The sequence below is a fragment of the Leucopleurus acutus genome, assembly GCF_964270905.1.
Source record: "Leucopleurus acutus genome assembly, chromosome: 11".
Lineage (NCBI taxonomy): Eukaryota > Metazoa > Chordata > Mammalia > Artiodactyla > Delphinidae > Leucopleurus > Leucopleurus acutus.
Genome location: NC_139152.1, coordinates 97,008,697 through 97,031,156, shown reverse-complemented (window position 1 = coordinate 97,031,156; position 22,460 = coordinate 97,008,697). Strand labels below are relative to the sequence as shown.

The following is a 22,460-nucleotide window of genomic DNA, read 5'->3' as shown; positions in this document are numbered from 1 at the left end:
GTGTAATGGCACAGATTATCCAAAATTAGCCAGCTCTTGCTACTGGAGGAGGATCCGAGCAGCACGAAGAGGCCCAGAAGTAGAGCTGAGAAGCTGGGCTGTTTTTCCCTGGGTTCTGAAGAAAATGGCTGCTCAGAGGCCTAACCCCCTGTCCGCAACAAGCACTGGTCCTAAAGATGAAATTAACTTGTCAATCAGGCATCCTGCTAGGGGACACAGCTGTTCAGTGCACGCACAGAAGTATTCCCTTTGCAAATGGAGTGTGGCTCTAGCGATGAGAATAAATCTTGACCCAGGTTAAAGACCTGATCTGTTTGCTTTGGATGGTAGTCTTCTCTGTTCCTTCCCTGGACAGTCTAAATGCTGGAGAAAGGGGTTCAGTATCTAGGTACAGTCACCCTGATGATTCCTAAAGTTTTCAGCACCAGCAACCCCTTTATTATTATTTTTGTTGTTTTTTTTAACATCTTTATTGGAGTATAATGGCTTTACAATGTGTTAGTTTCTGCTGTATAACAAAGTGAACCAGCTATACATATACATATATCCCCATATCTCCTCCCTCTTGCATTTCCCTCCCACCCTCCCTATCCCACCCCTCTAGGTGATCACAAAGCACCGAGCTGATCTCCCTGTGCTATGTGGCCGCTTCCCGCTAGCTGTTTTACGTTTGGTAGTGTATATGTGTCCATGCCACACTCTCACTTTGTCCCAGCTTACCCTTCCCCCTCCCCGTATTCTCAAGTCTGTTCTCTAGTAGGTCTGTGTCTTTATTCCCGTCTTGCCCCTAGGTTCTTCATGACCTTTTTTTTTTTTTTAGAGTCCATGTATATGTGTTAGCATACGGTATTTGGTTTTCTCTTGCCCTTCATTATTTTTTCATCTAAGGAATCCAAGTTTTGAAAGAATTCTAAAAAGTGGTATTTCTCAAGGAGTTTTAAACAATCAAAGCTTCTTCTGATTGCATGGGATAACTAGCCAGTGTTACTCAGCACAAAAGCTGAGCCTTTAGTTAGCCTGTGCAGCCATTGGGCTTTCGTAAATAACAAAGATTGGTCCCAGGTCCCCATGATTACCCTGTGGATCCATAGGGGCCTGGAGGCCCTGGGTTGTAAATCAAAGACCTATTTGTTCAGCTGATACAGATAGGACAGCAGGGTGAAGAAACTGCAACTAGAGCCTACTTGTATTACGAAACTTCAGCCATCACTCAGTCATACAGAGCTGATGTTTATTATGTTTATTCACAATTTGATTATGCTCAGTGGATAGCACATCTCCAGGAACCTCCCGGAGCCTGGGGATCTGAGCTATGGTCACAGACCATGCAGGAGGCTTCACTGGGGTTGGGAGGCTGAGGGCTTTCCCTGGGCCCATCTGCTGATAGGGAAGGAGGAGAGGCTGCGAGCATCACCATTTCTTAAGTTAGGGCTTTCTCCTTTCTATACTTCTCCACGCCCTGCAAGAAAGGAAAGCAGCAGTCAATTGGGTGACAGAGCCGTCCTATTACCATATACTGAAAGAATTCCATACAGTGGTTCTACCAAACATGGCAGGAGATAGGCAGTTTTGAGTACATTCAATCATTCATTCATATATATACTGAACATTCACCAGAGACCGGGCACTGGGGGCCTAAAGGTATAAAAAGACATGTTCCAGGGCTTCCCTGGTGGCGCAGTGGTTGAGGGTCTGCCTGCTGATGCAGGGGACACGGGTTCGTGTCCCGGTTCGGGAAGATCCCACATGCCGCGGAGCCGGTAGGCCCGTGAGCCATGGCCGCTGGGCCTGCGCGTCCGGAACCTGTGCTCCGCAACGGGAGAGGCCACAACAGTGAGAGGCCTGCGTACCACACACACAAAAAAAGACGTTCCCTGCAGCAAGAATATGGTCAAGTAGAGTTTAGGGTATATCTTAAGCATATAATACTGACTGTCACAAGAGGTACTGGTCAGTTAGGGGACGGAGCAGTCACTTTCAAATGGAGGAAAGACTTCATCAAAGATAATGAAGAATTGGTGGAAATGAGAGCAGTGAGAAATAATCTTTCAATTGGGAGGAATAATGGGCCACTGGGAGTGGGCAAGAGAGTGAGTAACTCAAGAGATAGTGAATATTGGGGATAGGTATGTGGTTGGGAATATGGAAGATAAGGCTGGAAGAACAGGTGTGACCAGATCATCGCAAGCCTTAAATGCCAGACTAAAGAGTCAGGAGGGTCCTTGTTTATAACGGTAATGCAGCCATTAGGGCTGCATTAGGGCACAGGAAGTCAGCACAAGACAGCTGGATGGAACTGGCACAGGGGAAGGGTTTGTGAGCAGTGTATGAACCAGGCGGAGTGCCCGTGTACAGGCTGTGCTGGTGCAGAGCTTGGTAACCAGAGCTCACTGATGAGGGCCTGCAGTTTCTAAATTTCAATGTGGAGCTGGTGAAATGAAGTTGTTTGTGGTGGGTGTGTAAGGCATATTAAATTGTCAAGAATATTTGTGGGTTGAGAAAATTGAGTGTACATAAAAGGGCAAATAGAAAAGGCTGGCTGGGATCCAACCTGGTTGGAAGAGACGCCAGTGAATCTGTAAGTCAATAAGATAGTTTCCTTCATCCAGCATAGGGAAAAGGTGACATAAAAACATTAGTCACCAAGAGTCAATGCATTAAAAGTCTGTGCTTCTGCTTCGAATGTTCAGATTCTGCTACCAGGCCAAACTGCATCACAGTTGCATCAAAAGCAAGTCTTACCTATTAGTCGTCATCATCATCATCCTCTGGAACAAAAATATCATGCTCCTCAAGTAGAGCAGCAAAGTTCTTGCTAATTAGCGTCCCGACATAGAGAAAGGGGATCACAATGGAGAACACACGGAGAAGGCCGAAGGACATCTGCAGAGGGTCAAAGTGGTGGCTGTGAGCGCCAGAGCCCACTCCAGTAGGACCACAGAAGGCCTGGCCCTCTCAGGAGCATTCCCTCCTGTGGACCTGAGATCCATGATAAGCAACTTGATTTTAAAGTCCTTGGAAAAGTTCAGAGCAAGAAAAAAAATCACAAGAAGAGATAAAGTGATTTTATGGCCATCAAACTGTGCACTTGTAAGAAAAGTACAAGGCATTCGTGGACATCTAAAAGTTAGGGCACAACCTGTTAATTACTTGCGGATACTCATAAACAGGTGAGAAAGTACTACGAGCTGGACTAGGGAATAGAGTTCAGCTCTCCTTGAATAAACTACTAAATACATGAAAACAGATTACAAAAAAATGAACATGTACAGTGAAGGGATATTCTATACAGTTCTTTAACTGGTTCCCTGATGCCTGAGAAATTTGATTTCACTACATTAAATTTTAGAAATATGTTTTGAAAATCGAGCATGTCTTTATATTAAAAGACTAGCTATTTAAATGCACTGGCGGAGTTTCAGTAAAATTTTAACATTTCCTCTCATATCTTCCTACGGAGTTTCAAAAAAAAGTTGTTTTTCGCTTCAGTTGTGCCTCTTTAAAGGCAGCTCTTCCCCAACATGACCGTGCTTCCTGCTGTGAAACAACCCTGAACTCACCTTGTGTGAGCTTGCAGTCGGCCAGACTAGCTTTAAAAGAATGTTTTGTAAGTCTCACACAGCGCTGGAGTCAAAAAGCAAACTTACTTGGCATAAGGGACTGTTCCTATTTTACTGAGAAAACTCCAAGGGTACTGAGGGCATATGATAACACAGTGGTGGCAAAAAATAGGATCTGGTGGGAGTTGTACCAGCAGGAAATCTGAGTTCCGGAACCTAAGTCAGCTGCTAGCTTTGGACACTGGCTTCACCAGTCTGGCCCCAGATTCTTCATTTGTAAAAACACTGATGGTAATAATTCTCTGCACACCCAATCACATGAAATTAAATACTAGGTCAAAACTCGCAAAAAGATAAGGTCTGTCCCACTTACCCTTTATTTACAAAATCATTCCACAATTCGTTTTTCATCCCATCAACTCTATGGTGGAGAGGTTACATGACTTGTCTATACTGGATGCATAAAGCGGAGTCTTGTGGCTCCAGAGAGCCAGGGCACCGCACTCCTCACGATGAGCTAGTGCTAAGTGCCGTCTTTCTCCGCTCTTGCCCCCCATCTGTCTCCACGCACCCCGCTCAACTCCCGGATCTAACCCGACCATTTCTTCCCATTTGTCAAAATTAGCAGCGCATCCGCGCAAAACTTTGTCCTTGATCCGTCTTCCGGTCTAAGGCGGTCGTTCGACTGGCCTTTGCTCCTATCAATCAGCGTGAGCCCGCACACACTCCCCACAATGACTGTCCTCGGCCCTTTCGCCCCGCCTCCAGGCAGACACTCACTTTCACCGGTTTGGGCAAAATGGCGCCGCTGCGAGTAACGATGACTGACCTCGATGGTACCAGACTCCGAACTAAGCCGCCCCGTCCGGCGGAGACATCGCCACCTTTCCCCAGGCTCAGCCCGCTCCGGAAAGCCCCAGATGCGACGGGTGCCAGCGCCAGCCAGCGACTCGCTCCGGACGCCATCTCCCAGCTCCCCCCCCTCGTCCGGGCACCTGCTCCCCACCACCCGGCCCCCGTGCCGCTCTCGGGAAGAACGCCGCCCGAAGCCTCGCGAGGCTTTAGGGATCAGACGAGAGGGGCAGCTCACAGACTTGCGCAATGCGCCTAGTTCCTGTAGCGGCCCCACATGGTGACGTCAGGAGGATGACGCCAAGGGCCCGGTACCGCCCTCATTCCGGGCCTGGTGGGCGGGGCCACCTGACTGGAGCTGTCCTTGTGAAGCCTTCAGATTTCTGTCATTGTTGCCGCACCCAGGACCGCCAGGGCGTGGCAGAGCAGGGGGTTGTTGAAATGAGAAACCACTTTAATTGAACTTCAAACTATTGTATTTTTTAAAACAATTTAAAAATACAAATTTGTTACTTGTGCTACTTGAATGATTTTGGAATTTTATTTCATGCCAAGGTATATGTTATGTATAGCTAAATGGAAAATATATCTGAAAAGGGGAAAAATGGGGGCTTTCACACAAACCGTCCAGGTGATTGCTAAAGTAAACTTGAGCCAAAATAAGTAATAAAAAAACCATAATGTTTTAATCGTATAAAAAGCACTGTAACAATAAGCAAGATAACAAAAAGCCCGTAGTGTCTGTGTATAAAGCAAGAGGCATCGGGGCTGTGGGGCTCCCATACAGGGCTGGGGAGGTGGCCCCTATTCTTGGGAAACAGGCCTGGCTTCCTAGGAACTGGTCCAGGACCCTGGACGGCATGTCAGCCTCCTGGACTTAAGAGGCTCTGAGCCGAAGCCTCTAGCTCAGGCTGTCCAAGGCCCCAATAAGGGAGAGAGGCTAAGAAGGGGGAGATTGTGTATATCGGAGGAGGGGGATGACTGGACCAGGCTCTGCATCTTCCATCCAGCCACTGCCACCACACCCCTAGGCTATCAGGCTGATCTGGCCTCTGGCTCTGTCCAACCAGCCACTTTTCTTCGTCTCAGAACAATCGATAAAGCAAATGCTTGGCACCATGCTGGTGAGAGTAGGAACAAGAGGATCTTGGCAGGCACACACTGGGTGCCAAGCAAGACTATGCACGAGTTCCTAGGGGGTTTCAGGATGAGGAGCATCTCTCTGGGGGTCCAGCCAAGAGAGAAGAGTTTATCACAGCGTGCCAGGAAGCCTGTGCCCAAGCTCCTAGAGGCCCAGGACTGAAAACCAAAGTAAGAAACTGGCTTTCCCAGGGGTCCTCACTGCCTCCCCACTTCAGCTTCCCACTTGACAGCTGAGGACACAGTACAGGAAGGATTTCTGCTGACATATAAAAGCTACTGGCCCTCCTGGGGCAATGACCAAGCACCATCTGTTGACAGGGCAGCCAGGGAAAGAAGATGGGGCCCTAACGCTTTCGGAGCAGGATAAATCCCTCTTGACTGGCCAAGTGCCCTCTCCCTCCAAAGAGTCCTGTCCAAATTGCAGAGTGGGGGTCCCATGCCCAATCTTCTCATCACTCAGGATGAGCCGGGCTCCAGAAAGCCCCATAACACAGTAAATGCACTTTTTCTGACAATATCAGTCCCTCAAGCCAACACTGCAGCCAACTTCTGGTATTTATACAAGATTCCCCATGTTGGAAATTGTGTCTGTAGAATCGTGTGTAGGTGAAAGGCAGAGCGGCCTGTGGTCATGTAATATTCCCCACTTCCTCCATTTCATTAATATCCCCTAAGACAGGGGCAGTCAGGAGACCTAGGTCTGTGGCTGCTGAGCAAGCCACCTCTCCTCTCTGGCCCTCAGGAAATAAAGGGGTTGAAAGTTAATGATTCCTCAGTCCCCTCTAGGCGTGAGGGTGGATTTGGAACCTGGAGCAAGCCTAAAAATAGGAAGGGGAGAACTCACATCCAACAGCAACTTCAGAAACCAGTAAACATTAAACTCTTGAAAAAGCACTGGCCCTGGTGTCCTGACCAGCAGGACAAGGGCTGAACCCGAAGGGCCCAGGCTCAGGGCCTATCCCGTTCCTCACATTCTGGCTGGCTCCCCTGGGCACTCTGCAGCCACACCCGCCTCAGCTCCATAATCTCCTGGCCATACCAGTCATGTAGAGTAGAGAAGCAGGAAGTCTCAGGGGACACGGGGCTCTGCCCCCTGCCTAGGAGGAGGCTGGCAGGGCCCTGCAACTCCCACTCGGCCAAGCCCCGCCCTGCTGGCCTGCTGCCCCCTTCTTCCACCAAGGCCATAGGGCTGCAATCTCTGGAGAGGGAGTAACCATTCTCCAGGCCAGGAGACCAGTGGTCAGAAGCCTGGGGCTTACAGCGGCTGGGAATGGCCTTCCAGGATGAGTGGCGATGCAGGTCCAGGCTGTGGCGGGCATCACGCAACTGGCTCTCCAGCTCATGCACCACCAGGCGCATGTAGCCAAAGCTTGCCCTGGACAGTGCCTTCACCCAGGCCTCCTGGGCAGCTGGCCCATCTGCCGCAAGCAGGTGTGGGCGCACTCCAGGGGCGTCGAAGCGGATGGCAAAGGCAAACTCTTCAGGCACGGGAGCCTCGGCCAACTCCACTGTGCAGCCCTCCAGCACCACTAGGCTCAGTGGGGCCCGGCCCTCTCGACTCTCAAAGGAGAACAGCAGGTTGCCTTTAAGGACAAACCAGCACCTTCGGCCAGTGCCACTGGGGGTGGGTGGAGTCCCTGCGCCCCCCCAAGTGCGCAGGAAGCCTGCGTGGTCTGCTGGGGAGTCGCTCAGGGCGTAGTGGGCCACACTCCTCTCGTTCAGCTTCATGGCTCGCATAAGAACTGTGAGGTGAGAGAGGTAGACACAGATCAGAGGGAGGCAGCCCTTGTGTCCCTGTGGGAAAAAGAGCACTGGCTCTGGAAAGACCTGGGCCCCAGGCCTGTGGGCTCTTCTCACTTGCTGTGCCCTGAGGCTCTCAGTGTTTCATCTGTGAAAGGGCTAGTCTCCCCTGCCTTTTCTCTCAGAGGGCTATTGTGAGGATCATGCAAAAAACTGGACATCAGAGGACTCAGAGAAAAGGATAATGTGATTGTATCAGACCAGGAGGTATGGCAGGGCTTTGACAGAGCTGTTTAAAACCCAAAGGAAAAGGCATCAGCTGAGCTGAAATGGACCCCAAAATCATAAAAACCATTGTGCTTAAACCATCCCCTAATCTGAGGGCCCCTTAGCTCCAACCCTGAAGCCAAACATCCAGGGTTTCTGTGAGCCCTGTGGACCCCTGCTGGCCTCTCATTTGTTAATGGCACAGCTGTCCTTTAGTAGCCTTTGGGGCCAGATAGGGCTGGGGTGGGGCAGGCCTGCCTCATTCCTCCATCATTGTGGGTTCAGACAGGGACCAGCTCAGTAAATAAGAGCGAAGTACAAACACAGGGCACGGCTGAGTAGGATCAACCTCAACCACTGAACGTTGGTGCCCCACAGGTCACAAGTGGCATCTCATCCAACTGTCCTCCTGACTCACAGAAAACTGAGGTCAGGACAGTGAAGGTGAACTGCCCATGGTCACACGGCCAGTGAGAAGCGGAGCTTGGTCTCCTGATTCACTCCCACCCTTTGGGAGCAAGTCTTGGCAATGACCCACTTACCAGCAGAGCTCACTGGGCAAAGGCAGGGGCCTCTCTTGTCTGGCCACACGGCTCAGCCCTTTGACCACGTGGTTTCTGGGACACCTGCAAAAGAATTCTCAAAGCCAGTCAACCCATCCTAAAGGATGAAAACTCCTACTCAGGCTTTGGGGCCAAATGAAACCACCACCTCCTCCAGGAAGCCTTCCCTGAACCCTGATAATTGCCCCCCCAACCACCACGGGACCACCCAGGCCCTGAACTTACGGGCAATTTAAGGAGCTGAGTCCCATTGTCCTGACCATCACTGTTCAGACCTCACTGCCCTGCCCTCTAATGCTAGGTCAGAGTTAAATGCCCTCATGGCTTCTTGCTTTTCCCTTCTAGCACTTGTCACAGTTTATTTGTGGTCTTCAAGTAAGCTAATCTGAGAGGCCTGTCCTGATCACTATGTCTAAGGTGGTACTGATCACGAAGGTGCTCTGATCTAAGGTGACCCAACCAGCAACCCCCTCACTTCTGTTTTCATCCCGCAATGATTTCCTTTGTGTTTACACCGCTGTCCCCAGCCCCAGAATGTCTCCCAGTGTAACCCCCAATATCCAGCCCCTTTGCAGGGCTTGGGAAGGCCCTCTGAAACTATTTGTTAAAATAACTGTGACTACAACAGTGGACAAAACAAAGTCCCTCCCTCCTGGAGCCTACATTTCAGCGGGGGAGACACGCTGTAAAAAAACGACAAAAATAAATAATAATTAGTGAATTTTTAAATTAATTAAATAATAAATAACGTAAGGACCGGTCTTGACAAAGGGCTATGGAGAGAAGCAAGCAGGGTCCTGAGATGGGGAAGGGCCATTCTCCGATGGTGGTCGAGGAGAAGCGGGGATGGGGTGGGGGGAGAACACAGATGTTTCCTCGAGGAGTGGCCTCAGCTCCGGGGCGTGGAGAGGGGATCTGGAGCCCACCGAACTGTCTCCGCACCCCCTCACGGGGACAGGCGTCTTCCACCCACCTCCCCACTCACTCAGGGATGCGAGGCCCGGACTTCAACCCCGGTGGGAAGCCGGTGCACCGCGTTTTTCTGAATTCTTTTGTTAGAGGAACGGCGGGCTGGGGCGTGGGACTCCCTGGCCGGTGTCCACCGCTGGGAGCCCCTAACCCGCTGTCGCCCTGAAACAGGGTCGCCTCACCGGGAACTCCCCGGCGAGCGCCGCAAACTCCGGGTGCGGCGGCCGCCTCGGTTTCCCTATCGCGCACGGAGCTGTCCCGCCACGTCCCCGCGGGCCACGCCCTCCCGGAGGCCGCCGCCTCCCGAGCCCGCCGGGCCCGCTCTCACCTCCGCGCCCCCGAAGCACAGGAGGACGACCCGCGGGGTGGGTTGAGGCCGCGGTCAGGGGCGATTCCGGCTCGGGACCCCACGCCTCCGCCCGGGCCGCTAACTTGGCCACGGGAGCCGAAAGACCCCGCTTGGGCGGCTCGAGTTACCGCCCCCGCCCCTCCCCGCCCACACTCACTAGGCCTCGCGATCCGCGAAGCCGTCCCGCGATCCATGCCCGAGGGAAACTGAGGCCCGACAGGCCGTGACCCGCCTGAGCCACAGTGCTGGTCAGTGGCGGGAGGCCTCGAACGCAGAGTCCCACCTCAGGCCGTCCGGGGGCCTTGGACCCAGTCCACCTCCCAGAGAACTCGGAGACCTTCCCTTTCCCCCTCCAGTCCCCCTCTCCCCGCCCGGCCCACTTCTCCCGCAGAGCCAAGCCTGGGACGGCCTCGGCCCAGACGCCTCCTCTGGGCGGGCTCCTATCCAGCCCGCGAGGCCCGGCCCAGCTTCCCAGCCACCCAACCCGGCACCTGGCGTCGCCCGGACCTCTGCTTCTGAGGATTATCCATTTCTGCTTCCGCCACTCCCGCCGGCCTGAAACGCAACTTCAGCGCCCAGACTCTGCCTGGAGTCAGTCGACAGCTAGGCCTGCAGTGAAGGTTGCAGGAGTGCACAACCAAACGCAGGAGGCTAGGGTTTCCCAGCAGCCCTGGAAGCCGGTGAGCTCAGAACACCTGCCCATGAATTTGCTGGTCCCCACGTCAGAGTTCTGCCCTTGCAGTTCCTGCAGCCTAGAATGCGCTTCCTTCTCAAGCCTGCCCCTTGGCTCTAACTCCTCAGGGCTCCTTCACATCATTTAGGTCTCAGCTCAAATGTCCCCTCCCTGACCTTGAGAAAGTAGCCTACCTGCAGGTCTCTGTCACATCCCTGGGTTGTATTTTCATTATAGCACTAACCACTTATAAGAAAAGCTTCCCTACGCTCAGGCTTTTATTTCCTGTTTATTATGTCTCCCCCATTAACTTTTATTCAGTTAATAATAGAAACCATGGGCTTCCCTGGTGGCGCAGTGGTTAAGAATCCACCTGCCAATGCAGGGGACATGGGTTTGAGCCCTGGTCGGGGAAGATCCCACATGCCGCAGAGCAACTAAGCCAGTGTGCCACAACTACTGAGCCCGCGAGCCACAACTATTGAAGCCTGCGTGCCTAGAGCCCATGCTCTGCAGCAAGAGAAGCCACCGAAATGAGAAGCCCGTGCACCACAATGAAGAGTAGCCCCCGCTCGACACAACTAGAGAAAGCCTGCCCACAGCAAGGAAGACCCAAGGCAGCCGAAAAATAAAATAAATAAATTTTAAAAAAGTAATAGCACCCATAATAAATGTGTTAGAAGGCAATAAATTTTGTGGAAAATATAGAGCAGGGGGAAGGAGACTGGGAGTTGGGGCAGTAGGGCGGTTGCAATTTTCAAAAGAATGGTCAAGGTAGGGCTCACTGAGAAGGTGACATTTGGGAAATACTTGAAGGAAATGAGGGAGCCAGTCGTGTGAAAATCTGGAGGAAGAGTACTCCAGGCAGATGGAACAGCTAGTGCAACGGCCCAGAGGCCTGTTGTGTTTGAGGAACTGCAAGGGGGGGGAGGGGGGCAGGGAGGAGCAGCAGGAGGTGGGGTCAGAATGTGTGGCCTGGGGCTCTGTAAACCTATGAGGGCTGTTACTCCAGGCTGAAATGAACATGGTCTTGAGCTATGTTTTAAAGCAGCGGTCCCCAACCTTTTTGTCACCAGGGACCAGTTTCGTGGAAGACAATTTATCCACGGAAGTGGGGAGCGGGGGCGGTGGGGGGCTGGTCAGGCGGTGATGCGAGCGACGGGGAGCGGGGAGCGGCAGATGAAGCCTCATGCTTGACCGCCGCTCATCTCCTGCTGTGCGTCCTGGCTCCTAACAGCCCGTAGACCGATACCGGTCCGCGGCCCGAGGGTTGAGGACCCCTGTTTTAAAGGATTTCTCTGGCTGCTAAGGAGAGAATAAATGTGGGTGGAAGCAGACCGGTGAGGAGGCTGCTGGAGTAATACAGGCAAGATGTGATGGGGGCTGGGAGAGTAGAGAGAGGTGGCCAGATTCAGGATGGGTTTTGAAGGTAGAGAGTGCAAGGTTTGCAGAGAGGTTGGATGTAGGGAGTGAGGGAAAGAGGAGGCAAGGAGGACTCCAGCGTTTTGGCCTGAGCATCTGGAAGGAGAGTTGCCATTACCTGAGACATGGAAGTGGCAGGTGTCTGGGGCCAGTTATGTTTGAGATGCCCAGTGATCAACCAAGTGAAGGTACCGAGAATAAAGTGCTTGGTACCTAGCGGTTGCTCAATAAGTATTTGATGAATGAAAGAGGAAGGAATATGCAAAGTGCCTGGATAAGAATAATGGGTGGTCCTAGTGTCAGGTAAGGAAGGAGAGTCTCCTGGCTTCGAAGGAACTGTGTCCTCCACCTGGTTTGCTTTCTCCCACCCATCCTCCTCGTGGTGCCTATTCATCTGCCACTACTGTTTTTGAGCGGCTTACTACGGGCCCTGCTTCAGGGCATTCTCCCATTCTTTAAAAAAGCCCCCAGCAGGTATTCACGCCACAGCTCTTTATTGAGCATCATCTATGCACTATCCTCGCCTTCAGGGAACCCAGCAGAGGTGAAAGGACTAGCTTCACGTGAAGCCACCGTTGGCTCGTGCCTGCCTCGGGGGCGCGCAGAGCCGGAGATCGAAGGAGGTGGGGCTTGGGGAGGTTCCGAGGGCTTACTGGGCCGGTAGAGGGCGGGGCAGGACGTTGCTAGGGGGATTCTGTTAGGTTCCTCCGGGGAAGGTTAGGCGCAGTGAGGCCCCGCCCCTCTGGAACGCCGGAAGCGAATCAGGTGACTGCGGTGGTGGCTGGTTCCGGAGACCGAAGCAGGCGGCTTGGAAGGGGTGAGTGTCAAATGTGGACGACTCTGGTTGGGGTCCCCGTGGTGGGCCGCTGGGCCTGCGGTCTTTGGGGACGGGGGGCGGCAACCCAGACCTGGAGAGAATACGGAGCCTGGTCCCGGCCCGCCGCTTCCGTTCTTCCTGGGCATCCTCGAGCCTGTCGCTGCCTCTCTTTGACCCCAGTCTGGCAGAGGGCCGCCCTTGGGCGCTCGGGGTTCCCAGCAGTGCATAAGGGGTGCGGTCTAACGTCCAAGATACCTTGTTTACTATTTCCTCAGGAAGAACCCAGGCTCGGGGAAGTGGTGGCTGGGGTAGAGGGGGGGAGCGGTGAGAGGGCTTGGGGACCCAGTGTGGGATCCACACCCAAGGTTAAGGGCGGCAGGGCTAGCCAGGCAGTAGTGACGCCAGTGCTTTTCTAACGTTTCTTAGCTTCCAGAGCCCAACATATAGAGCTGGTGAAAGCAGAGCAGATCTGGTCAGGTCCTGAGACGCTGAGTCCAGAGCGATGTTGCTGAAGACAGGTACCTACACGGATGGGGGTGGCTTTGGGAGGGTAGGTGACCAGTTGGGGGTGGGAGCTACCTGGAGGAAGTTCCAGTCCTGTGGCGTCTGGGCCTCCTTCCCTGATGTGGGTATGTGGGGAGACATGTTCCTCTCATTCCTGGAAGTGGGCCAGGAAAGGAGGAAGTGCTCCCCACCTAGGAATCAGTTCCCCTCCAAAGAGGCCTCTTCCTTGCTCACCGCCTCTACCCCCAAGCACAGAGGCCCTATCTTATTAACATCAACATGTAATAAGAACAGCCCTGTAAAGTCAGTACAGGGATTCCATCTTGCAGATAAAGAAACTGAGGCCCTAGAGGGAAAGTGAGCTGGCTGGGTGCAGGTCCAACCGGCTGGCCTCTTAAGCCCTTCTGAAGCCTCTTGGGTGTCTGTGGAGAACAAAGAGCCCTGGATGGGACTCAGGAGACCTGGAGTCTGGCTACACTGTACTGTCAAGTTCTGTGTGAATGGAGTGGGGGGAGCTGGTCAGGGTGTAGAAGGGATATGACCTCAGGGTGTTAGTTTTTGATAATTCCAGCACTGCTGTGGTAACAGCAAAGTGGGAATCTGGGCCTCAAACACGTTGCCCCACCCCAGGCACCGTCCACCCACTCACAGCACTCCTGGAGCCAGGAGTTGCAGGAAGAGCCCATTCCACCTTAAGCGCGAGAGTCTAGTTCCCCTAATGTGCAGGCCAGCAGCCTCTGCAGGGCTGGGCAGCATGTGGATGGGGTGGGGTGAGGGCTGGAGCTATAGGAGCCACTCACAGTTAATCCTTCCAACCCCCTGCAGTGCTCTTGCTGGCCTTGGTGGCCCAGGTGCTGGTTCTGGAGAACGGGCTCCTGCGGAAGCCACCCATGGGCTGGCTGGCCTGGGAACGCTTCCGCTGCAACACTGACTGTAACGAGGACCCAAAGAACTGCATCAGGTGAGTAAGGTCGGCACCGCCCAACAGGCTTGCTTAGGGCCCTCACAGAGTGGGAGCAGCAAGTGGGGGTCAGCTAGGAAAGAGGGCAGGGTTAGAGCCCCCCATCCCAGAGACAAAGCAACCAGAGGTGACTTTTGAGACCTCTGACACTCAGCTTCATGACCAGCTTGGGGCCTCTGTGGTGACCTCAGGCCTGTGGGGCAGGGACCCTGTGGTGGACGCAGCCGCTGAGATAATGGAAAGAAGGTAACAGTTAAGGGCCAGGCCGGACCCCGCGTGCTTCCCACTGGCCCGGTTCTGCTTCTTGGCTTGGGGGCCCTGTCACTCCTCTTGCTCCACCCTGCTCATGGCTCATGACATAATCCTTGGTACCCCTCACACTTGTTACCTGGCTTAGTCCTCGGCTGACAGCAAGGCCATGGTACTTGTAGGCTGGATTCACACTCAGAGCATCTAAGAAGTTTGAAAAGCTCTGAGGAACGGGGGGTGGGGTTAAGGTTAGGCCCGTGCTGGGCCACTGAGCAGCCCTGTCCCCTACCCCTCGCCAGTGAGCGGCTCTTCATGGAGATGGCTGACCGGCTGGCACAGGATGGATGGCGGGACCTGGGCTACGAATACCTTAACATCGATGACTGCTGGATTGGTGGACGTGATGCCAAAGGCAACCTGGTGCCTGATCCCAAGCGCTTCCCCAACGGCATGGCCTTCCTGGCTGACTACGTGAGCCCCACCCCAGCCCTGCCCCTTGGCCTGTGGGCCAGACCACTCTTTCCACCCCATCCTACTTAGGGCTCATTTCTGTAATCCCTGCTTGAGAACTCACAGTCTGGTGGAGGAAATAGATACATGGACAGGTAGTTTTGACCCACTGTAGTGGGTGAGAGCAAGGAAGGACATCTTATTCAGCCTGGGATTTCAGGAAGGTTCTCCAGAGGAAGCAATTCTTGAGCTGATACTGGAGAGATGGCATTCAAGGCAGAGGGAATGGCAGAAGCAAATGCCTAGAGGCCAGAAACAGCCCATGCAAGGTGTGTGTGTTGGAGGGAGGGGAAGTATCATGGTTGGCAGAGGCCAGGCCAGCAAGCTGAGACCCTTTCCTTTGGGCTTTAGGAAGTCATTGAAGGTTTTTATTTATTTATTTATTTATTATATCTTTAAAATTAATTAATTTATTTTTGGCTGCATTGGGTCTTCATTGCTGTGCGCAGGCTTTCTCTAGTTGTAGTGAGCGGGGGCTACTCTTTGTTGGGTGTGCAGGCTTCTCATCGTGGTGGCTTCTCTTGTTGCAGAGCACGGGCTCTAGGCTCATGAGCTTCAGTAGTTGTGGCATGCGGGCTCAGTAGTTGTGGCGCATGGGCTTAGTTGCTCCGTGGCATGTGGGATCTTCCCGGACCAGGGCTCGAACCTGTGTCCCCTGCATTGGCAGGCAGATTCTTAACCATTGCGTCACCAGGGAAGTCCCATCACTGAAGGTTTTAATGGGGCCTGGTCAGATGTGCCTGGGAGGTGGCTCCTTGAGGTGCTGCCTGAGCCCAGTGTGTTGTCAACCTCCCACAGGCTCATTCCCTGGGCCTGAAACTGGGCATCTACGCAGACATGGGCAACTTCACCTGCATGGGTTACCCAGGCACCACGCTAGACAAGGTGGTCCAGGATGCTCAAACCTTCGCGAAGTGGAAGGTAGACATGCTGAAGCTGGATGGCTGCTTCTCAACCCCCGAGGAACGGGCCGACGGTGGGTCCCACAGCTGGATGGGGGTCATTAGGTAGACAGGGAGGGGTGGCCATCGAAGGCCCCACAGTGCCCATCTGTCTGTATGGCCCCTAGGGGGTAGCATTTCCCAATTCCCCTCACCCAGGGCCTAGGGGGATCTTGGCTCCCAGGCTCCCTAAAGATGGGTTGGTACCATGCCCCTACCTGGGAAGTGTTTGCAGCTCTGGGTTCAGGGGAAGCACCTCCTTGAACCGTAGTTTCCTCCCATTTGGTGGGAGGTTTGGGCTGAGGCCCCAGATTTCATCTTGTGTCTCTTCATCCTAAAATGTGAGGGTTGGACTTCTCCAGGGTACCCCAAGATGGCTGCTGCCCTGAACGCCACAGGCCGCCCCATCGCCTTCTCCTGCAGTTGGCCAGCCTACGAAGGGGGCCTCCCCCCAAAGGTAAGCCATTCTGTGAACCCACCTGGCAATGCCCCTCATACCCAGGCCTCCTTGCCTTCTATGCAGTCAGGGCTCCTCTCATCATAGTTGCTCACATGCTGATTTGTAGGTCTAGGAAAGGGTCATAAGTACCTGAGGGGGCCTGAGCTAGCCCAGGGTCTTAGAGGAGACACTTGTTAGGTGGGCTGAAGGGATGGGTATCCAAGGCATGGGAACCATATGTTATGTGCTGACACAGCACCCAACAAGCAGTCAGAATCCTGGGTTTTGCCGAGTGGGCTAGGAGATCCAGAAGGCTGGTGAGGCCAGGCAGGTGGGGCCTGGCCTCTGAAAGGCCTCGTGGGCATCTCACCAGGGACCCTTCAGCATGTAGGGTGCTAGAAAGGGTGGAATCAGACTTGCAGACCCGAGGGAGAACCCTGGCAGAGGGTGGGACTCACTGAGAGAACACGGGGGTAGGTGTGTGGTAGGGAAGGTTATGGTATGCCAGCCTGGGTCCATACCCTGGGCTTGGCCACAGCTGGCGTGAGAGGGAGGGGTCGGCTCCTGGCACTAGCGCGCATGGAGGAGAGGCCGGGCAGCCCCAGAGCATGGCCACTCCCTCTGAGGCCTTCCTCATCCTGAACACGCTCAAGGTCTGTTCTCTTCCCCCTTCCCTACCCTCTATGTCTCCTGCTGAGGCTCCCCAGCCCCTGTGCAGGGCTCTAGGCAGCAGAGTGTGACTCTGGTGTTGGACTCTGCCTTCCCCCCAAATCCAGGTGAACTACACTCTGCTGGCAGACATCTGCAACCTCTGGCGCAACTATGACGACATCCAGGACTCCTGGAGCAGCGTGCTCTCCATCCTGGACTGGTTTGTGACCCACCAGGACATTCTGCAGCCGGTGGCAGGCCCTGGGCACTGGAACGACCCAGACATGGTACCAGCATAGAGGGGGATGGCCCAAGGCCCACTGCCCTATACTGTCTTCCTGGATGCTGATTGCCAGGTTCTAGACCAGCATATCAGAAACGTGTCCTTGAACCAGCCGTGCTGGACTTGCCTTGGGGGCTTACAGTTCTGTTCCCAGGGCCCCACCCCACCTCTTGGATCAGAATGTTCAGAGAGGGCCTAGGAATGCCCATTGTTAAGTCTTCCCAGGCGGTTCTGATGTGTCTTGAAACTTGAGAACTTGATCTGTAGTGACTCTTGTGTGAGACCTTATTCCTCCATAGGGTGAAGATCACAGATAGTCCACACTCTCTTTCCACCCTTCCCTAGACTCTTTGCCAGGTCTGCCTCTGACCCCTCTCTCAATGCTCTGTATTGTTACCCTCCACAGGCAGAACTGGCCTCTCATACCTACCTCACTCATAGCCCTGATCACTTAAATTTCTTTGCAATTTATCTTACAGTTTTATAGCTATCTCTTTAGTCAACGAGTATTTACCGTCAGTGATGATTATACTAATTACAAATACTAGGCCAGATGGAGAGGTGCCTGGAGAAACAGAAATTGACCTGCTTTAGAGTTCCAGCTCCAGCTCTGCCACTTACCTTGGGCACGTGACTTAATTTTTTCTGTGACTCAGCTTTGTCAATTAGAAAATGGAAATAATAATAGTAGCTGCTATATATATAGGGTTGTTTTGAGGGTTAAAAGGATGACCCTTTATTTTTGTTTTATTTTTTTTTTAGGCCAGCACATGGCTGATGTTGCAAACAGGACTCAGCTCCCTGGGGCTGGAGGGGAGCTGACCTTCATTGACCTATTAGGCACCAGGCCCAGGGCCAAGTCCTTTTTTAAAAATTATTTTATTTTATTTTTTGGCCATGCCACATGGCATGCGGGATCTTAGTTCCCTGACCAGGGATCAAACCCACTCCCCCTGCAGTGGGAGCGAGGAGTCCTAACTGCTGGACCACCAGGGAAGTCCCCAGAAGGATGACCCTTTAAATGTCTGGCATGGTTTGGCACGTATACAGTGCTTAGTTAAATTGGTGTCACTAAGTACACAAGAGTGTTGAGTTGGCAGTAATCGTTTGTGTCCTGTTGGTGTATTGGTTGCGCTGAGGACAGGAGTGCCCGTTGGTGTAGTCAGCTGTCGTTAGGGCAGGTGGGTGGCTAGTGGCAGGAGCAGAGACTCTGTCCGGGTCTGGTTTACTACCATCCTGGCTGTATTTCTTGACTTGCATATTCCAGTTTATAAACGCTTTTGGCAACAGAATCCATTGGATCCTCTGAACAACCTGTGACATGGTCAGAGCATATTATCACCCCCATATTCTTTTTTATTTATTTATTTATTTATGGCTGTGTTGGGTCTTCGTTTCTGTGCGAGGGCTTTCTCCAGTTCCGGCGAGCGGGGGCCGCTCTTCATCGCGGTGCGCGGGCCTCTCACTATTGCGGCCTCTCTTGTTGCGGAGCACAGGCTCCAGACGCGCAGGCTCAGTAGTTGTGGCTCACGGGCCCAGTTGCTCCGCGGCATGTGGGATCCTCCCGGACCAGGGCTCGAACCCGTGTCCCCTGCACTGGCAGGCGGACTCTCAACCACTGCGCCACCAGGGAAGCCCCACCCCATATTCTTGATGGAAGAAGAAACCTGAGGCTCTGAAAAGTGACTTGACCCACCCCAAGGCCACGCTGCTGGGGAATGGTGTTTGCAGAACCAGGGCCCACACCTGGCCATCCTCCCCCGTCTCTGTCTTCTTTTGCTACAAGTTTAGGGTTGGTCCCCACACCCACCGCCCTGAAGAGGGCAGAGCTGAGCAATCCTCTTTTCTGTCCCCAGTTGCTCATTGGGAACTTTGGCCTCAGCTTCGAGCAAGCCCGGGCCCAGATGGCCCTGTGGACGGTGCTGGCGGCCCCCCTCTTCATGTCCACGGACCTGCGTACCATCTCCGCCCAGAACATGGACATTCTGCAGAATCCACTCATGATCAAAATCAACCAGGATCCCTTAGGCATCCAAGGACGCAGGATTCTCAAGGTACTGGGGGTGTGGGAGCAAGGAAGGGAGGCTGAGAGACTGGGCTCCCCCGGAAACAAGTCTGCAGGCCAGAGGTTCAGGGGTCGGGACTGGGCCTCTGAAATCCACTCAATCCCTCCTAGTTGCATTCAGTCGAAGTCTCTACTGGGAGCTGCTTCGACTGTCCCTCACTTGCCTGGGTAAGAGCAGGGCCAGAGCAGGACAGCTCGTGGGATTTGGGGAAGGGAGACATCACCACACATGCACATGGGATCAGTGTGGCCCCTCGGTTTGGAACTACAAAACTTCTGCACAAGTCTATGATGGCTGGCAGAGAAATAGGGCTTGCCTTCAGAGTTTAGGAGTTGTTTGAGCCATGGAGTACAACTACTACTAGTACTAGTGTAGACTAGTTGTTGAGCACCTACTGTGTGCTAGACATTCTAGATACATTTTCTCAGAAGGTCGATGCTCCTTCCCTGTTTTACAAATGAGGAAACTTAGACTTGAAGAGTCTCAGTAACTTTATACCAAGGCCACACAATTGGTAAGTGGTACAACAGGAGTAGAAGCCGATAGTGTCACCTCAAAGCTTGTGCTCGTTGCCCAGATCCTTGCCTCTCTAGTAAAAGGAAATCTACACCAATATAGAAAGCACCTGCTGAACTGGTGATGCCCAGAGGCGACAACTAATCCTGCCAGAGGGGCGGATGGTGGAGCCAGGCCCAGGGGCCTTCTGGAGGCTGTGGCTTCACCCTCCTGGCTGCTCAGGGCAGAGCTCATTGTTCTAACTGGACGGTGCCCTCCAATCCAGTGCCAGGGGCTGTCCACGTCTGTCTCTCCCGTTATCCTGTAAGCTCTCTGAGGCGGGACCCCATGCAGCATTTATCTGTGTCCTGGCGTGGGGCCTGGCACAGAGTAAGTGTCGGGGAGCGTCTGCTGAGTCAGGGAAGGAAGGACGGAAGGTGGAGTTAAGACGAGTTGCGTGCTGGAGGGCTGTGGTTTCCCCTCCAAGCTTCTGCCTGACATGGAACTGTGGGCTGGCGAGACCCAGAGCTCAAGGGCGGGTTGGGAAGGGAGCTTCAGGGCCTGCTGAGCAGGGACCCCAGCCAGTAGCCATGTTCTGCGCCAGGAGAAATCCCACATTGAAGTGTACGTGCGGCCCCTGGCCAGTGAGGCCAGTGCTATAGTCTTCTTCAGCCGCAGGACAGATATGCCGTATCCCTACCGGACCTCCCTCGCCCGGCTGAACTTCACCAGCTCCAAGGTGTATGAGGTGAGTGCCCTGCTACCTGCAGCGCTTTGGGTTTCCCTGAGGGTGTTGCTGGGTCCTACTCACACGGGGGCCCCTTCACTCACACACCATCCCCTAAGCCGTGGGCCTTGGGTCCTCTGGCTGGTGCTGTGCTCTGCACTGGTGTTTTCAAGCTACACAAACGAACTACCGTGTGTAAATGAGTCCCGTCAGCCCCGAGGCCGCGTGTTTCCCCTCTGCAGTCTTGCTGGCACATGTCTCAGGTTCTTGGTGGGCTGGGCCCTCACCACTGCCAGTACTTGGGCATCTGTTGGCTTTGCCAGAGGGCAAGTCATGGGGACTCGGGCTCCCACTTCTGCAGGGCATACTGGAGGCTCAACACAGGCCAAAGTGCAGGCTCTTACATCCCCTGGAGTGGGGGGCGGGGGGGTTTGTCCCTGTGCAGCCATTCTTAGGGTGGCATAGTGCTGTCCTCCCCCCTGCAGGCCCAGAACGTCTACACGGGTGACATCATCAGTGGCCTCCGGGATAAAACCAACTTCACGTTGATCATCAACCCTTCCGGGGTGGTGATGTGGTACCTGTATCCTATCAGGAAGCTGGGGACGCCCCAGCAGTGAGGAGCTGGGATGTGTGACAGGCTGTGGCAGCACCACTGAGCCAAGACCACGGAGGTTCCATGTGCTGAGGGCCAGTAGGTGGGGTCGTCTTCTACCCGTCAGACCCAAAGTGCAATCTCAGGGCCGGGTTCTACGCCCTGCACAAGTGTGAAGTCTCTTGGAAACTTGTCTTGGGGAGACTTCCTGTGGCCTCTCTGGCCTCTACCTCATCTGTTCAGCCCCATGGATGTTGCTGAACAACTCGGCCAGCCTCCTCAGCCCCCATAGGCAGAGGCACCGATACTTGTCAGGATTCTAGCCTCTGACCTTCTTTTTACTGACCCTGAAATCAGGATTTGGAATTTTCTTAAAATTAGGAGTGGAGCTCTGACCTCTTGTCGGGAAGTCCCATGAATTATTATGTGATCAACTTTCCTGCCCGGAGAAGGCCTTACAGGCTGACACTGCCTGGGAGTGACCTTGGTTCCTTCGGGTCACCAATAAAGCTGTTCTTTAGTCAAGTAGTTGTAATATGGACCTGGGGCCAGGGGCTGATCAGGTGGGGACTCTGGGTGGCACTACACAAGGTGCTGGTTTCAGATTTCACCTCGCATGGAAGATGTATGGCCTCTTCTGGCTCCTCATTCCACCGCGACCTGCAGACTGTACTTCTGGCCATGCCAGGCTTGCCTCCCGCCCCAGTCATCCCTGCTGTGCCTAGCATCATGGTGGTGGTAACGGCACAGTGAGGCGGACTAGTGATGGTCCCAGGCCCTCTTCCCCACCGCATTCAGACGTTACAGGGTCTGCCAGCCACTACCCGCACTCAGCAGCCCCTCTGCTGCACAGTGAAAGGCCCTTGACCTGCTAAGGAACGTTGCGTTACTGTCTTCAGCCTCTTTCAGCTCCTCTCCCCCTTCCTGACAGGGCTTCGCTCACTGACGCTCCTGGGCTGGGTGCACCGAGGGCAGTCAGCTCTGCCTTTCTCCCACAGGGCTTGTGTAGCTTGTCCTCTGCCCACCAGTGCCCCCAGCTCCTCCCTTAGTTTCTCCTCTCCTAACCTGGCTGCAGAGGAGTTTCAGATCCCTCAGCTATGTGCAAAGAAAGGTCCAGGGGCTCTTTGTGTCTTACAATATATATCCTGCCCCTCCTCGTAGGGAAAAGGGTATTAAAGTAAAGAATGGCAGGTTCTTGACTGCCTGCCTTTGGTTCCTGTTTCCCAAGCCCTCTTTTTAGCTAAGGCCTCAGGGCACCTGTCTTCCCTAGTGGCTCTTGTTCCCCTCTGGAAAGCTGGCAGCAGACCAGGCTAGGTACGTTCTCCTTGTGCTTTGAATGTGGGAGCACCCAGTGCCTCAGGCTTTGCATGGTCCTGCCCTGTGGGAACTCTTCTGGGTGGATCTCCCATGTTCCCTCCCTCAGGGTTTAAGGTCATTGTATTTGGAGTATGTTATAAAGAACTCACAACATACATTTTATAGTGTAATTTAAGATTTCTGGAGCTTCCCTGATTGAGTCTGGGGTCATCAGAGGAAGCTCCCTTTTCCCAGTTGGTGTCTTGAGGCTGTGGGTCACTTAGGAGGACAGAAGCCTACCTCATCCCAGGCCTCTGCCCTTTGAGGTCTGTCACCCTATGCATAGCTCCAGCTTCGGGTCTTGGTCATAGTGCTGGGCAAGCCAAGC

The 22,460-nt window shown here is 53.7% G+C and overlaps 3 protein-coding genes across 4 annotated transcripts; 1 reads left to right on the top strand and 2 right to left on the bottom strand.

Moving 5' to 3' along the window:
- Window positions 1–1,225: 1,225 nt before the first annotated feature.
- On the bottom strand, window positions 1,226–4,593 carry SMDT1 (single-pass membrane protein with aspartate rich tail 1). The gene is made up of 3 exons (XM_082850985.1): window positions 4,341–4,593; window positions 2,743–2,883; window positions 1,226–1,459 (listed from the first exon to the last, which is right to left on the bottom strand). The coding sequence occupies exons 1-2, from the start codon at window positions 4,524–4,526 to the stop codon at window positions 2,746–2,748; spliced, it is 324 nt and encodes a 107-aa protein (XP_082707111.1). The 5' UTR covers window positions 4,527–4,593; the 3' UTR covers window positions 1,226–1,459; window positions 2,743–2,745.
- Window positions 4,594–6,503: 1,910 nt separating this feature from the next.
- Window positions 6,504–7,292, bottom strand: PHETA2 (PH domain containing endocytic trafficking adaptor 2; the record flags this gene model as incomplete). Its single annotated transcript, XM_082850704.1, has 1 exon — window positions 6,504–7,292. One exon carries the CDS (start codon window positions 7,290–7,292, stop codon window positions 6,504–6,506), a length of 789 nt encoding a protein of 262 aa, XP_082706830.1.
- A 5,008-nt stretch (window positions 7,293–12,300) lies between these two features.
- Window positions 12,301–21,644, top strand: NAGA (alpha-N-acetylgalactosaminidase). Of its 2 annotated transcripts, none has more exons than XM_082850357.1 (10): window positions 12,301–12,355; window positions 12,789–12,873; window positions 13,685–13,820; window positions 14,369–14,540; window positions 15,378–15,555; window positions 15,883–15,977; window positions 16,736–16,897; window positions 18,750–18,947; window positions 20,059–20,202; window positions 20,667–21,644. In XM_082850357.1, exons 2-10 carry the CDS (start codon window positions 12,858–12,860, stop codon window positions 20,799–20,801), a joined length of 1,236 nt encoding a protein of 411 aa, XP_082706483.1. In that variant the 5' UTR covers window positions 12,301–12,355; window positions 12,789–12,857; the 3' UTR covers window positions 20,802–21,644. The 2 variants fall into 2 exon arrangements, with proteins under 2 accessions (XP_082706483.1, XP_082706482.1); XM_082850356.1 differs by having other exon boundaries at window positions 12,782–12,873.
- Window positions 21,645–22,460: the final 816 nt, after the last annotated feature.